The sequence below is a fragment of the Oryza brachyantha genome, chromosome 6 (genome assembly GCF_000231095.2).
Source record: "Oryza brachyantha chromosome 6, ObraRS2, whole genome shotgun sequence".
Taxonomy (NCBI): domain Eukaryota; kingdom Viridiplantae; phylum Streptophyta; class Magnoliopsida; order Poales; family Poaceae; genus Oryza; species Oryza brachyantha.
Genome location: NC_023168.2, coordinates 12,544,046 through 12,558,254, shown reverse-complemented (window position 1 = coordinate 12,558,254; position 14,209 = coordinate 12,544,046). Strand labels below are relative to the sequence as shown.

The 14,209-nt window shown below is 38.5% G+C and overlaps 1 protein-coding gene across 2 annotated transcripts; it reads left to right on the top strand.

The window, feature by feature from the left end:
- Nucleotides 1-9,330: 9,330 nt before the first annotated feature.
- On the top strand, nt 9,331-13,316 carry LOC107304499 (receptor-like protein kinase HERK 1). Of its 2 annotated transcripts, none has more exons than XM_015838794.2 (2): nt 9,331-9,614; nt 10,578-13,316. In XM_015838794.2, the coding sequence occupies exons 1-2, from the start codon at nt 9,579-9,581 to the stop codon at nt 13,104-13,106; spliced, it is 2,565 nt and encodes an 854-aa protein (XP_015694280.1). In that variant the 5' UTR covers nt 9,331-9,578; the 3' UTR covers nt 13,107-13,316. The 2 variants fall into 2 exon arrangements, with proteins under 2 accessions (XP_015694280.1, XP_040380969.1); XM_040525035.1 differs by lacking the exon at nt 9,331-9,614 and adding an exon at nt 10,162-10,233.
- The last annotated feature ends 893 nt before the right edge of the window (nt 13,317-14,209 follow it).

Genomic DNA, 14,209 nt, shown 5'->3' with positions numbered 1-14,209 from the left:
TCCAAGTGTTTTAGTTAGGCATTGGCCTTCGGGAGTTCGGGTACGTAAGCTAAGCTGGCTGGGGAACGGGACGAGGAGGAGGACACGCCGGAGATTTCGCCGATGAGGACGGCAGTGGTTGGGGTTGGGTGACGAAACCGCGTGTTGTTTCCCCCGCTGCGCTCCACTGGTATGGCTAGCGGGTCGGCCGGGGTGCTGCTTTTTTTTATGGGTTCTGGCCGGTTTCCAGCTGGTCCGTGTTGGCACACTCGGCAGTGTATGTATATCCCTGACAAAGCTTGCTCTTAATTGGTCTCTGGATGGTAGCCCCAATAACAACACTGCTGGCTCTGCTACTACTATCTGGCTTTTGAGGTTTTGTTCCTTTCTTTACTCCTCCAGCTGTACGGCTCTCACCATGCATGATCCGGGTTCTCTCTTCTTTGATTTCCTTTAATTTGATGGTGATTCAAGTGATGGGGGACCCCCTGGGAGTGGGAGTGGGAGTAGGTAGGGCTACGCAAATCTTGGTTTACGTACTTCGGTGGTGTTCTTTTTGATTGCTATATAACGATGTAAACGTTGACATTTGCTATTATAATTTTTTTTGAAAAAATATTTTAAAAATATGAGACGATGAACTTCTTTATAGAATACTTTTATAAATAAATATATCATTTAGTAGTCTGAGAAGGGTACGCCAAAAAACTAGGAAAAAGTCTTGAGAAAAATCAGTGAAAATAACGTAACCTACTGCCTTCGTGGTACATGTATTGTAACTTGATTTTGAATGGCTTCCATCAACATCCAACTTAAGTCATCAGTTTCTTCCCAGATACTCCATGTCTCAAGATAAATCCACTCTCAAGAGAAATTTAGTAGTGGTAAGGATAAATGACCAAAGTGCTTCTTATTAACATGAAAATGGTATTAGTGGATGGTTACTTAGATAAGTGATTGGCGGGATAACATTCCTTGATCTGTGAACCGATCAAGTGTAGTTAAACTTATTTTAGAATAGAGAAGGTATATATATGTTTTAAATTATCAACGTATAATGTGTGCGAGGGAAACACCAAAATGTGGTGGACTACACACTTTTTTTTGCAAACAAACAAGAATTTATTTACAGTGATCTAAAAGTCAAAGCTAAAAAAACCACAATAAAAAAAATCAAAATTAACTTTAAATTTAAATTTAAGGTAGAAAAATTAAATTTTGACTTAAAAAAAGTAAATGCCAAAAGGCGAGGGTAGAATGTTCATGGTTCTTACGGCTACACACACGGATATGGACGTGCTTTTGGATTTAAGCAAGGTTGTACTAATAGGACTCTGCTTCTTCAGCATGTGTTAAAAGAAGCGCACTCATGGATACACTAGTGTGGCAGTGGGTGTACATATATTTTTTTCCGTAACTTAAAAAATATATGCTAGAATACAAGTAAAAAGGTTTCACTTGTATACCCTCAATACATTGCTAGGCTAATAATTACTGCTAAATTAATATGTGTTGTTAGGTTCATTGTTAGTCAAAGCGGTAGTCGTACGTATGTTCCAAAAAGATACAACAAGAAACATAATGCCATGCCACTGAATTCCTATAGTACTTAAAAAAAACATCAAGTCTCATATTAATCGTTAAAGTAAAAAAAATAAAAGGTTTAAATGCGTCTACATCTACCGCCAGCTGATCGCCAAACAGCTTGATGCGATAATTGAGAGAGAGATCAGAATCACTAGAGACCAATTAAATGATATTCTTCGAGAAATATTATCAAGAAGAGATGAGCCTCAATTTCTTTGCAACCTTGGGGAAAGGACATGACGGTTTAATAAGGAGACAAGTGCACCAATCACACCTGTGTAGGCAGAGAGAGAGAGAGCCCCAGTGGCCCATCCTCTAGACAACAAGACTCAAGAGCTTTTGGATTGGCTGCACACATTAGAGCAAGTTCAATAGTATAACCAACGGTTGGCTACAATTTATCTATAGCTAATTTAATAGTCAATTCATATAATAGTCATATAGTACACAATTAGTATCCGGCCCCACCTATCATACACACATGTGTCTTGAAGTTCGTGCTGTAGCTGGCTATAAATTTGTAGCTCGCTACTCTTCTCTCTCCTCTTTTATCATCTTAAAATATGCTTATAATTAGCTTATAGTCTGTTATTATACTTGCTCTTATAGATCATGTTCAGTTGTCCTCTTGACAAAGACTTAACCCTAAATAAAGTGAAAGGGCATAAATACAATGCAATGACATGGAAATTTTTCTTCTTCTTCCAACTTATATCTTGATTTAGACTCACCATTAGTACTAGAAGAACCTTGGTTTTACATACAGACATAGTCCCAAATTACATGAACTAATGCCACCAAACTTCTTGGCCACCATGTCACAAGGAATAAAAAGAGGAGCCTTTCAGGGATTAGGTCAAAGCTAACATGCAAATCCTTCCCCTCCATAAAAATTAGACATCAATGATGGACAAATGTGGGGCCATATTACCATGTGCCTTCAGTTTGCTGGTGGAGGATTTTCAGTTTTTCTTCCTTCTGGCATACTTATTGCTCTAACTGTCCTCCACCAAACTATCACAGCCTCAAGAAAAGATTGACACTTATCTCTATAACTCAAACTAGATCTCTAAGTACTATTACTCTTATAGCACTCAGAATAGACCATTTGGGGGGAAAAAATATAATACTTGGATTTTATTTTCTAACAGCTGTAATAGAGTAATGCTAACATGCAATAGTTTTGTGACTATTGCAAGCAAAGTTTCAGTGCAATTTGCGTGGTACATAGAAATAAAGCTTTAGACTGTTAGGCTCAAGAATTTGTCTGATAAAATTTAATTTTGGTAAAACCAAATATCCAAATAATTTCTAAATGTTTGTAGCCAAGTGCAATTGAACAAAGGTGAAGTAGGATTCCAGCTGCTCCATAGCTCTACACCGGACTCCACTCTAAAAGTTAGATTTAGAAGTTGGATCAGTACTGCAAAACAACGTCTAAGATGCTTGATGTCATCAGAGATAGGATTGTTGTGTTCTTCTAAAAAGGTCTTGGGAGCAAGGATTGACCATATATAGCAAAGTTTGGAACAGTACCAGCACAAATATATAACTGTTATAAAAGGGCTCTCTCTACTGTTTTACACTTTATGATCGATACAGCAAAAAAACGCCTCTAAAAACCTACAAAAAGAATATATGTATGCACTCAATAAAAATATCAATTTCTTGACCAGAATAATGTAAAGAAAAAACACTCATACGACAATTTTAAAATGTCGACACAACACCGCATCTGGAGATAGGGAAAATAATTTAAAAGCAGAAATAAAAATGTCTGCGTAATGTATTTGTATTTTTGTGAGCACACGGTGACATGTGGTATTTTCGTCCGGCCGGTTGTCCCTGCGAAATGGGCATCGTAATGCGCGTAATTTGGCCCTAATCAACGGCGCTAATGAGACACATGCATGGTTGAGCTCACTTTTGAATAACCGGGAACAATACTTGCACCGTCTCTAAATATATCACATCGTTAACTTTTTTATACATATTTGACTATTTGACTTATTAAAAATATTACATAATTATCAATTATTTTTATATTATTTTATTTATTTTAAATATACTTTTATGCATATATATATAGCTTTATATATTTAAAAAAGTGAATAAAATAAATAGTCAAACATGTTTAAAAATCAATGCATCAAGGGACGGAGAAAGGGCGTATATACCTCCACTCACATGTAAGTATTTTTTATTATTTAGGAGAAATTAAGATTGAGATGAAAAATATATATTCTGAATAATTAATAGGGAATGAACGAGGGTGGGAGATAGGCAAGAATAGAATGGTAAAAGTTCAAAAAAAGCGATTGCGGGTACGACTTGAATAGCGAAAAAAATGTTTATTATTAGAATTTATATTTTAGAGATAATTATATTTTGTAATATAGGTAGGCCTTTTTTATTATTTAATTACTTGACAGCTCGACCTCACCAATCCAAGATAAACATGAAAACTATACTATTGAAACCCATGTTACACGGTTCCAACTACCCAAAACGGCCATACCGACTATCGCACACAAACAACAACGTTGATTAAAAAAAGTGCACCACAAAAGGACAAATAATGGTGCAAAAGTTTTCTGGTGCATTCTGATCTTGTTAATTATTTCATCGTTGCAACTGAACTCCGATTCATTTATTAGAGTTTATAAGAGGAAATATTTAAACATAAATACACGGGATGTATTAACTACGACCTTAGAAGACTTTATTTTCTCTGTGTAGCTAAAACCACTACACACGATTTATTCATTCTCTGTTTTCACTAATGTATATCAAAGTAAAATAAAATGGATAATAATAAAGTTTCTATGGGACGGGAGCTAGAGAGATGTTCAGTTGCAACAAAATATTATTGAATGAACATAACACACCTCATACATCACTCTCGCATCATCATATACGCCTTTTCAATATTAGCGTGCTGTCACACACGGTCACATGCATACACACATATCAACTACTAAAATGTTGCTTGGTTAATTGCCATAATTTATCAACTTAAGTTAGATAGATTTAACTGAGCTATGCATCTGTTTAGTTTATATCATACATATGACAAGATTCTTTCAGTATTATAAACGTCTTATATGTCATTGACTTATAAAAAAATATGATAAGTTATACGGTTCTAGCTAGCTAAACTACGGTTTCAATTTTGTTGGTCATAAGTATGTTAACTTAGAAAGGTATGGTATTCTAATAATTAGAATATCTCATCCAAACCGCCTATCAGACTATCCTCATTTGCTTGTTAGTATATCAGCTACGATCAAAATCTGAATCTTACAACTTAGATTTAGTGTTAATTATGAGCTTTTTTCATCGTTACTTTCACATTGATTATTAAAATACTCAAACACACATAATAATTTTATTTATAAATTACTTTATGTTGCATTGTTCATTTGTTTTGCTTTATCAGACATGAAACAAACGACAGCACAAATCTACATATTGAACACTAACGGGACGGATGCACTGCAGCGTTAGAGCAACTTGAACAGTTTCTCATCTTAACTTGTCATCTCTGCTTTTTTGGCAAATTGTAAAAAAATGCCTCTAACAGTTTGCCATCCGGATTTTCAAATTTTAGCAATTTGCCATATCCTCTCATTTGCGCGTATATATAGGAGTTCGAATTTCACTTGGCATCTAGAAAGTACGACGCTGGGTTTTTCTCGCGCCTCTGCTTGGAAAAGTCTAACTTTTGTTTTAGGTGGAGTCCCGGTGTCGCGGTCCCGTCGCCCGGAGGCGACGGCCACCCAGTGCCTGAGCCCCATTCCCGGCCGCCGCTGGCCGCTGCGCCCTGCCGCATGCTCGCCTGGCGTCCAGCGTCGTGGCCCCACGCCAGCTCACCCGTCGCCCGGCGCCGCACGCCCGCGGCCGTCGCCCACGCCGTGACGCCCCTTCCATTACACATCAAACGAGTCAGATCGTTCTCGTTTTCCTTGGTCTTGTGATCAAAATAAAAAACGTGTTTAATCTCAGTAGCTACTTGTAGACTCCGGATAAAATATGCTTACGACTTGCTGCCGCTGTTTTGTTTTCGCTGGCCCTGGGCGTGATGCGATGAGAGCGACGGCAATCTGATGCGATCTCCCTTAACTATCAATGGTTTTGAAGACTAATTGTGTTTTTGGCAAGTTCAATATCCTAAACTCTTGGAGATAAAACAAAAATCCATTTGCCATATTTTTTGCAAACTTGCTAAAACCCAGGATTTGGGAAACAAAATTTAGGGAGCTATTGGAGTTACTCTTAGATAGCTATATTTAGCCATTGGTTAGCCTTCTTGGTGAAATTCATTTTGAATGTTGTAGGGTCATTTGTGGCTTTTTAAAAAAAGCTAATCGGTATATTTGTAAAAAAATATGGATAAAATTTTATATATGTGTGATTAATGATCAAAAGCAAAATTGGATAAAATTTTATTTATGTGTTATTAACGATTAAAAACAAATACTGAAAATCTAAACTACGGTGAAAAATCACAAAACCAACTCTAGATTTAAGATTAAAATTAAAATTTGCTTATAAGAAAGGCAGAAGTGAAAAAAATAGACATTAAATTGTTGGGACTGTTGTCATGCTTCTAGGTTTACTCGGAAAAATAGCGTTTAGGTCATTTTCCTTAAATATTTTTTTGTGCATTAAACCAAGGTAAAAGAAGGATTGGAAACTATTAAAAAAATACAGCAATATAATTTGGCCAATTAATGGGCGGGAGAAAATATGAGACGTGTGGAGCACAATATCGGTAGCTAGTAGGGTCGCAACGTGGATAGGAGTGCGTACGTGTAAAATTAAAATGTATAAATAAAACCATGTTGTATATAAATAAATAGTATATCTCTAGGTAAAAATGGAGTACTTTATCAACCTATTATGATGGTCCCTTGGAACCTGGAAGCTCCCAATAAATTAAAATGGCTCGCTCCACTTTTCGAGAGGTACGTAGAAAATGGTGTAGGGTAGCTGCAATAGCAGGTATAAACTAGCTATAAGTATATTTTAAAGAGATAAGAGCATTTCTAACAGCTCATTCATCTCATCCTCCATCCTAGAAATAGAGGATGAAGAGTAAAAGTTGAGCTCCAGCAGAGCATCTATCTCATCATCTATTTTTGGATATCATCCATATTAGGAGAGAGAAACTCTATATTTGGATGTTCTCTCCAATCCTCCAAATAGATATAGAGGATGTCATATATAGATGATCTACTGGAGTACAATGGGATATAAAGGATGAAAGCGTTTTAAATGATCATCCAAATGAAGATATGGATTATCAAATTTAGATGAGCTGTTAGGTATGCTCTAAGAGGGAAGAGAGAAGAGAGGTGGACTACTAATTTGTAGCCAGTTATACGTGGACTCTAAGACAAAGTGTGTATATGACATATGAAACCATGTACTAATGTTTTGTGGATAACTATCGTATTATCATATGAATTGACTATTAGATTGATTATAGATGAATTGGAGCTAGTAATTGGCTATAATATTGAACTTGCTCTAATTTGTCGTGAGATGCGCTCAGATAATCCGCGATTCGAATTGAGCTTATTGGTCGACAATATAAGCACATCTATCACTTAATATAGTACAAGTTACAAAATAGTTATAGTCATATCGTTGCTTTGATTAACTTGTAGTGTGTGTATAGATATATATAAAATGTGATGAGTGTTTTGACGGATTGAAAATAAATTAAATTTGGAGTGATATGCTAGTTAATTTATGTCTTATATTATAAAGAGAGAGAAAAATAGTTATGTTTTATATTTTGGAGCGCATGAAGTACCGTTAAAAAACCATGTGATATTGTGATAAAGTAGCATTTTTAGTTTTTTTTTTACAGCGGTTATATCGAGTTTGGTAAAGTTTTACGATTTAAGGGCAACCATTTAAACTCAGCTAAGAGAGGTGGAGGGTGTTTTTTCCCATCCATTTTGATAATTAAGGGTGAAGAATAATCGATTTTGTAATTCAGAGTAAAGAATATATTTTGGGACTGTTTAAGGGCTTAAAATACATCCTCTTTTTTTCATTTACGTTTATACTTATATGTTAAAATTTAAATTTAAAACATAAATTTTGAGTTAATTTTAGGTTTAGTGGTGTTTAATGGTACGGTTTAAGGTTGAAAATTTAAATTTTAGTTTATAAGCATAAGTAGAAGTAAAAAAATAGAGTGAGTAACTCCATTTAATTATTTTGTCGTTTCAGACAAATGATTGGGCCTATTCCCTTCCTACCTTGATTGTCGGAAATGACATATAATTACATATGGAGGGAGTAATAAGATTATTTTTTCAAGAAAACACGTTAAATTAAGTAGAAAATGATCGTGAATGGTCGAGAGGAGCAAGTAGGCTGCTTATATAATAGATAAGTAACTAGGTGTATATGGAGAGTTCGAGAGAAATGCATTGAGAGGAAAAAGAATCTTGTTTTTTTGGCGCATTTTTCTGAACGGTTAAACGGTTATTTTTTAAAAAAAATTGCAGAAAATTTGCTTCGTAAAACCATATTAATATATTTTACAAGTTTAAAATAATCATGACTCAATTAACCATATGCTAATTACTCACTTGGTTTTATGTATTTTCTTGTTTTCATTTCTCTTAAACTCACCCTAAGTTGGTGTACTCAAATTTTGAACTGCATGAGTTGTTATGTTTTGGAATCGGGAGAATATAATCACCTAGTCTTTTTATCGAACATCATATAAAGAATAAGTGATTAGTCCCTCCGTTTAGGGATAATAACGATTGCAAATGGCACCATTATTTTATTTTTCTTTATGAAACAATCAAGAAACACTCGGAAAATTCCGAATTTATGAATTATTTATTTAGTTGTAACTTCAACACCGTGTTGATGGTTTTTTCTAAATAAACTAAAATTCAAAAACAGAAATGAACAAGAAAAAAATTATCAAGATTAGTTTTTTAAAACAGTATCGGTACAGCAAGGAAATTTCCACACCATCTACATCCTTATCTGCATTTCGTACTCTAAGAAATTCACCTACATAAATTCAAAGGGATGCCAGTAAACATATACGTCGATCAATGAATAAATACAAATAAAATATGAAAGTGATATTTTCTTTATCAACCACTGAACCTAGAGTTGTTTTTATGGGCTAATTCTTGTAACATGATCTTAGACTAGTTTGATTGTCTAATTTTGTTTGTACGGATTCTGGCGGTACTATGAACAGTCGAGGATAAAGCCACGTGCCATTTAGGATGAGTTTTTACCGATAAAAGATAAAATATTATCTGATTTTTATAGCTATTTAATAGTATAAACGATGAAATAACTAATTTAAATTAAAAAATCTACTTAAAAATAAATTGGTCTGTTAGGCTAACCCCAACCAAACGGCTTGTATAGTTGTATCCGATAGCCAAGGAAAAATAGAGACTAGACATAAAGTTAGGGAAGTGAATGAGCCAAGGCCAATTGATTCTTTCACAACACTATTTAATTTTGTAAAAAAATTTAGTTCAAAACTATACATACCTTGATTTTCAATCCGTTTTAAACCGGACCTTTAAATATACCCATTACCACCCCTACATCCTACAGCGTGTGGCACCGTCCCTGACCTGCACCGCTGCAGTGCACCTTCTCCCTCTCCTTCTCCATCGTGTTTAGCTGTTATTATTCCTCTCTCTCTCTCTATCTCAAGGTGGTAGCCAACCTCTCTCCCTCCTCCTTAACTCCTCGTCTCTCGCTCTCCCTCTGCCCCGTTTGCTTGCTTCCCAAAGCTAGAGCTTTGAGCCTAGAGCTCGTCCAAGAAGAAGAAGAGGAAAAAAAAGCTAGTACCTTTTCTTCCTTCCCGTCGGTTCTTAGTGCCGTCTAGCTGCTGTCTGAGATCCCTGCGGCGTGGGCGGCCGCCTAGACGTTGCTCTTCTCCGACGCCGGCGCGGCGGGCGGCGGGGAGGGAGGATTCGACAGGTGTTGGCGGGATCTCGGTGGGAATGCCCGCCGCGCGGCGCTCCGGTGGACGGACGGAGGTGCCTCTCTCTCTCTTGGCCTCCGGTCTCCTCCTCAGCTTCTTCTCCAGATTTTTTTTTTGAGGTCTTCTTGATTTGTTTGTGCCTCTGCTATTTTTCCCCCGTTTTTTTACATTCTGGATGATAAACTCGATTTTTTCCCTTATTTTTTTTGGTTGCATTCTGAATTTCTGATTCTGGCGATGACTCTAGAAATTGTTTCAGCCAAACCAAACCAAACCAATTTGTGGGATACAACAATGCAAGCTTTATAGAGTAGCTGAATTTTTTTTGTAGTTATCTTTTCTTTCAGGAATATTATTACTATAAGAAATAAATAAATTGAAAAAAATAATCTGTAGCACACTGGCCAGCTTTCTTGCCACCTCCTAGCCATGTGCGTGTGGTGGTGGTCCATGCTCTCACCGTTTCCATTCCACCGTCGACTTCGCCTCCAAATCCGGCGCCGCCGTCCACAAAGCTCCCTCCTTTGGCCGGCTGAGGAGGCTGTCCTCGTCCACACTGCCTCATTGGCGTTGGGGTTAGGAGATCGATCGATCGATCTGCGTCTGCGTGTGTGTAGCCGACAGAGTAAGGACAGAAGCTTTCTTGGATTGCTAGCTCTTTTGCTGCTGTGAGGGTGAGCTCTCAAATCAGAATCTTCCTATCTGTGATTGGGATTGGGATCGGTGGACTCTGCAGTCCATGTCAAGATCTCGATGCTGCAGCCATGTTGAGTGCTCAGGATTAGTTCTTTCTTGATGCCAGTTCGTCCATCCGAATCTTTCGGTTTCAATGCTCTTGATTGATTTGCCTGACTTCCTAAACATTTCCAGATCCCGCTTGTTCTTTTTTTTTTCTGTCTAGATTGATTTTAAACTTTCTTGCCATCTCTTACCTTAGTTGGAATACATTGGATTGTTGCTTGCAATTGTACATGTATGACATCTAAAACAATAGTGGTGGTGTTGTTCTATCGTTCAGGTCAACATGATGGGAGCTCTTTCGGGAAGGAGGCGGCTGCAGGCAGCAACCATGGTGGCTTTGTGTTTCTGGTCATCCATTTGCGTTTGCAGAGCGCAATTCAAGCCTGCGGACAGCTACCTGGTGGACTGTGGATCCTCCAAGAGCACCACTCTCGGGTTGAGGACCTTTGCTGCTGATGGGGCTGCCCCGGTGAAGGTGGACACACCCCTGGAAATCCTTGCCGGCACGTCGGCGAATGGGGTTGCCTCATTCGACAACTCGGCGCTTTACCAGACCGCCCGCATCTTCACGAGCCCATCATCATACACTTTCCCTATCCAGAAGCAGGGCCGGCATTTTGTTCGTCTCTACTTCTTCCCCTTTGTCTACCAGAGCTATGATCTTTCCACGGCCAAGTTCACTGTGTCAACCCAAGATGTGCTCTTGCTTAGTGACTTCCAGCAGCCTGACAAGACTGCACCATTGTTCAAGGAATACTCTTTGAACATTACCCAAGACAAGCTCATCATTTCCTTCAAGCCATCGAATGGATTGGCATTCATCAATGCGATTGAAGTGGTTTCTGTCCCAGATAATCTCATAGTTGATAGTGCGCCGATGGTCAACCCTATGCAGCAGTACAGTGGTTTGTCTACGCAACCATTGGAAACGGTGTACCGTGTCAACATGGGTGGACCGAAGGTCACTGCGGACAATGATACCCTCTCGAGGACCTGGGTGAGTGATAAAAAGTACTTATTGAACCCATCTGTGACAAGAGAGGTTAATGGGGGGAAAATCAATTATATGGGAGGTGGAGCAACAAAGCTGACTGCTCCTGATATTGTTTATAGTACAGCTACAGAATTGGCAGCTTCAAATACAACCAACGCACTTTTCAATATGACATGGCAGTTTGATGTGGATTCAGGTTTCAGCTATTTGATAAGATTTCACTTCTGTGATATAGTCAGCAAGGCACTTAACCAACTCTACTTTAATGCATATGTTGGGGGCTTCTATGCACAGCATGATATTGATCTCTCAATGCAATCGATGAATCAATTGGCTACAGCTATCTATTTGGATGTGGTTCTTTCATCTAATGATGCAACTAACAAGCTAAGCATCAGCATTGGTCCATCCACTTTGAACAATGCGTTACCTGATGGGATTCTGAATGGTCTTGAGGTCATGAAGATGAGCACTGGCTCAGGTTCTGCTTTTACTGTTGGATCATCTGGTTCAAACAAGAATTTAGGTGTGATTATTGGGTCAGTCCTTGCAGGTGTTGGTATTCTCATAATTGTCCTTGTTATAGTACTGTTTTGCCGGAGGAAAAAGACTCTGGAGAAGCAGCACTCAAAGACTTGGATGCCTTTCTCTATCAATGGACTCACTTCTCTTAGTACAGGAAGTAGAACTTCTTATGGTACTACTCTCACATCAGGTCTGAATGGAAGCTATGGATACCGATTTGCCTTCAGTGTGCTCCAAGAAGCAACAAACAATTTTGATGAGAACTGGGTCATTGGAGTTGGAGGCTTTGGGAAGGTCTACAAAGGTGTGCTGAGGGATGATACCAAGGTTGCGGTGAAGCGAGGGAACCCGAAGTCTCAGCAAGGTCTGAACGAGTTCCGCACGGAAATTGAGCTCCTTTCACGGCTACGCCACCGCCATCTGGTGTCCCTGATTGGGTATTGTGATGAAAGGAATGAGATGATCTTGGTCTATGAATATATGGAAAAAGGGACTCTGAAAAGCCACCTGTATGGTTCAGATAACCCTTCACTCAACTGGAAGCAACGGTTGGAGATTTGCATTGGAGCAGCAAGAGGACTCCATTACCTTCATACTGGTTCTGCAAAGGCCATTATCCACCGTGATGTCAAATCTGCAAACATCTTGCTCGATGAGAATCTCCTGGCAAAGGTTGCTGACTTTGGGCTATCAAAGACCGGGCCTGAGTTGGACCAAACTCATGTCAGCACTGCAGTGAAGGGTAGCTTTGGGTATCTTGATCCTGAATATTTCCGAAGGCAGCAGCTGACTGAGAAGTCCGATGTCTACTCCTTCGGTGTTGTTTTGCTCGAGGTGCTTTGCGCAAGGCCAGTGATTGACCCTACACTTCCAAGGGAGATGGTGAATTTGGCTGAGTGGGGAATGAAATGGCAGAAGAGAGGAGAGCTGCATCAGATTGTTGATCAGCGAGTTTCTGGTTCAATCAGGCCAGATTCTCTAAGGAAGTTTGGTGAAACAGTGGAGAAGTGCCTGGCGGACTATGGTGTGGAGCGGCCATCCATGGGAGATGTCCTGTGGAACTTGGAGTACGTTCTTCAGCTCCAAGATGCAGATTCAACAGTATCAGATGTAAACAGCATGAACAGGATTGTCGAACTCCCGTCGCAAGTTCAGAATGTCGGCGCCCTCGAGAGCATCAGTGTGACAATGGCAGAAGCTGGAGCTTCCAATGAGCCTGATCATGACCTCTCCGACGTTTCGATGAGCAGGGTGTTCTCTCAGCTAATCAAAGCTGAGGGAAGGTGAAGTCGACATCGGGTAATCTGTAGTGTATTTGTAGAAGTGAGGAAGCCCTGAAAAGTCATTTCTTGTTTACTTCAGAGATCATATGTAATTGTTCTTTTTTTTTTCTTTCTCATGCTCCATATTCTACTAAACGATGTTTTCAAATTGCTATGGCCTTAGCCATGGTGAGCCAACACTTTTAGCCGATAGAGCTTTTCTTGTTTGGAATCTGTTCTGCTATAGCAGCCTGTACTGTCCTGGCAAAATGCTGGATGTGTGGAGTAGTTTCTGATCACACCATTCTTGGTTCTGTCTGTGCAAATTTGCGATACTCGTGTGTTTTGGCTGCAATGTTCATGTAGTATATTGCCTAGGAGAGTGATGGACATATTTACAATCGCATTATGATTAATCATTGGTTATTGCTGAACTAGTACACAGTTTCAATCACACACATCTGCTTAATAGGAGTATTTGTCTGTTTTTGGATTACAGGATATTTGGAGGAATACAGTTGTGTATTTTTTTTCCCTCCCTACCTGCCGTTTGGATCGCATAACATGTTACAGGAACTGATACCAATTATGTATCGTATGAACGTCAGTTGTTGATATAGGGTTAGACCAAGGTCCATTCTCATCATTATTTATAATAACTTTAAAAATACCAAAGCCCTTTTGTGCTGCAGAGACTGGCACCCTAGTCTTTTCGTTTATGCTTATATTTATAAGTCAAAATTTAAATTTTTAACCTTAAATTTAGTTAATTTTAGGGTTTTCTTTAGCGAAGTTTATTTTTCAGCCTTAACTTTTAGATCGCTAAGAATAAGTATATAAAAGTTTTATTCATAAATTGTTTCGTTTATAAATATGTTGTTTGATTTTTTTAATGGAAAAGCCAAATAATCACCTGGAACTATTCGCAGTTTGATTGTATCAATTTGATATAAGTGACTGAATTCACTTTGATGGACCCAACCTGCTGTCCGCACACCACGGGTTACTATCTTGTTTGGACCTTGAAATGTGGCCCAAACTATGCCCAATTTTGCGAATTTCTAAGAGAACTAAGGAATTTTGAAGAAAGATTGAAGCCGTAATTTGAATCTGAACTTCTGGGGATAT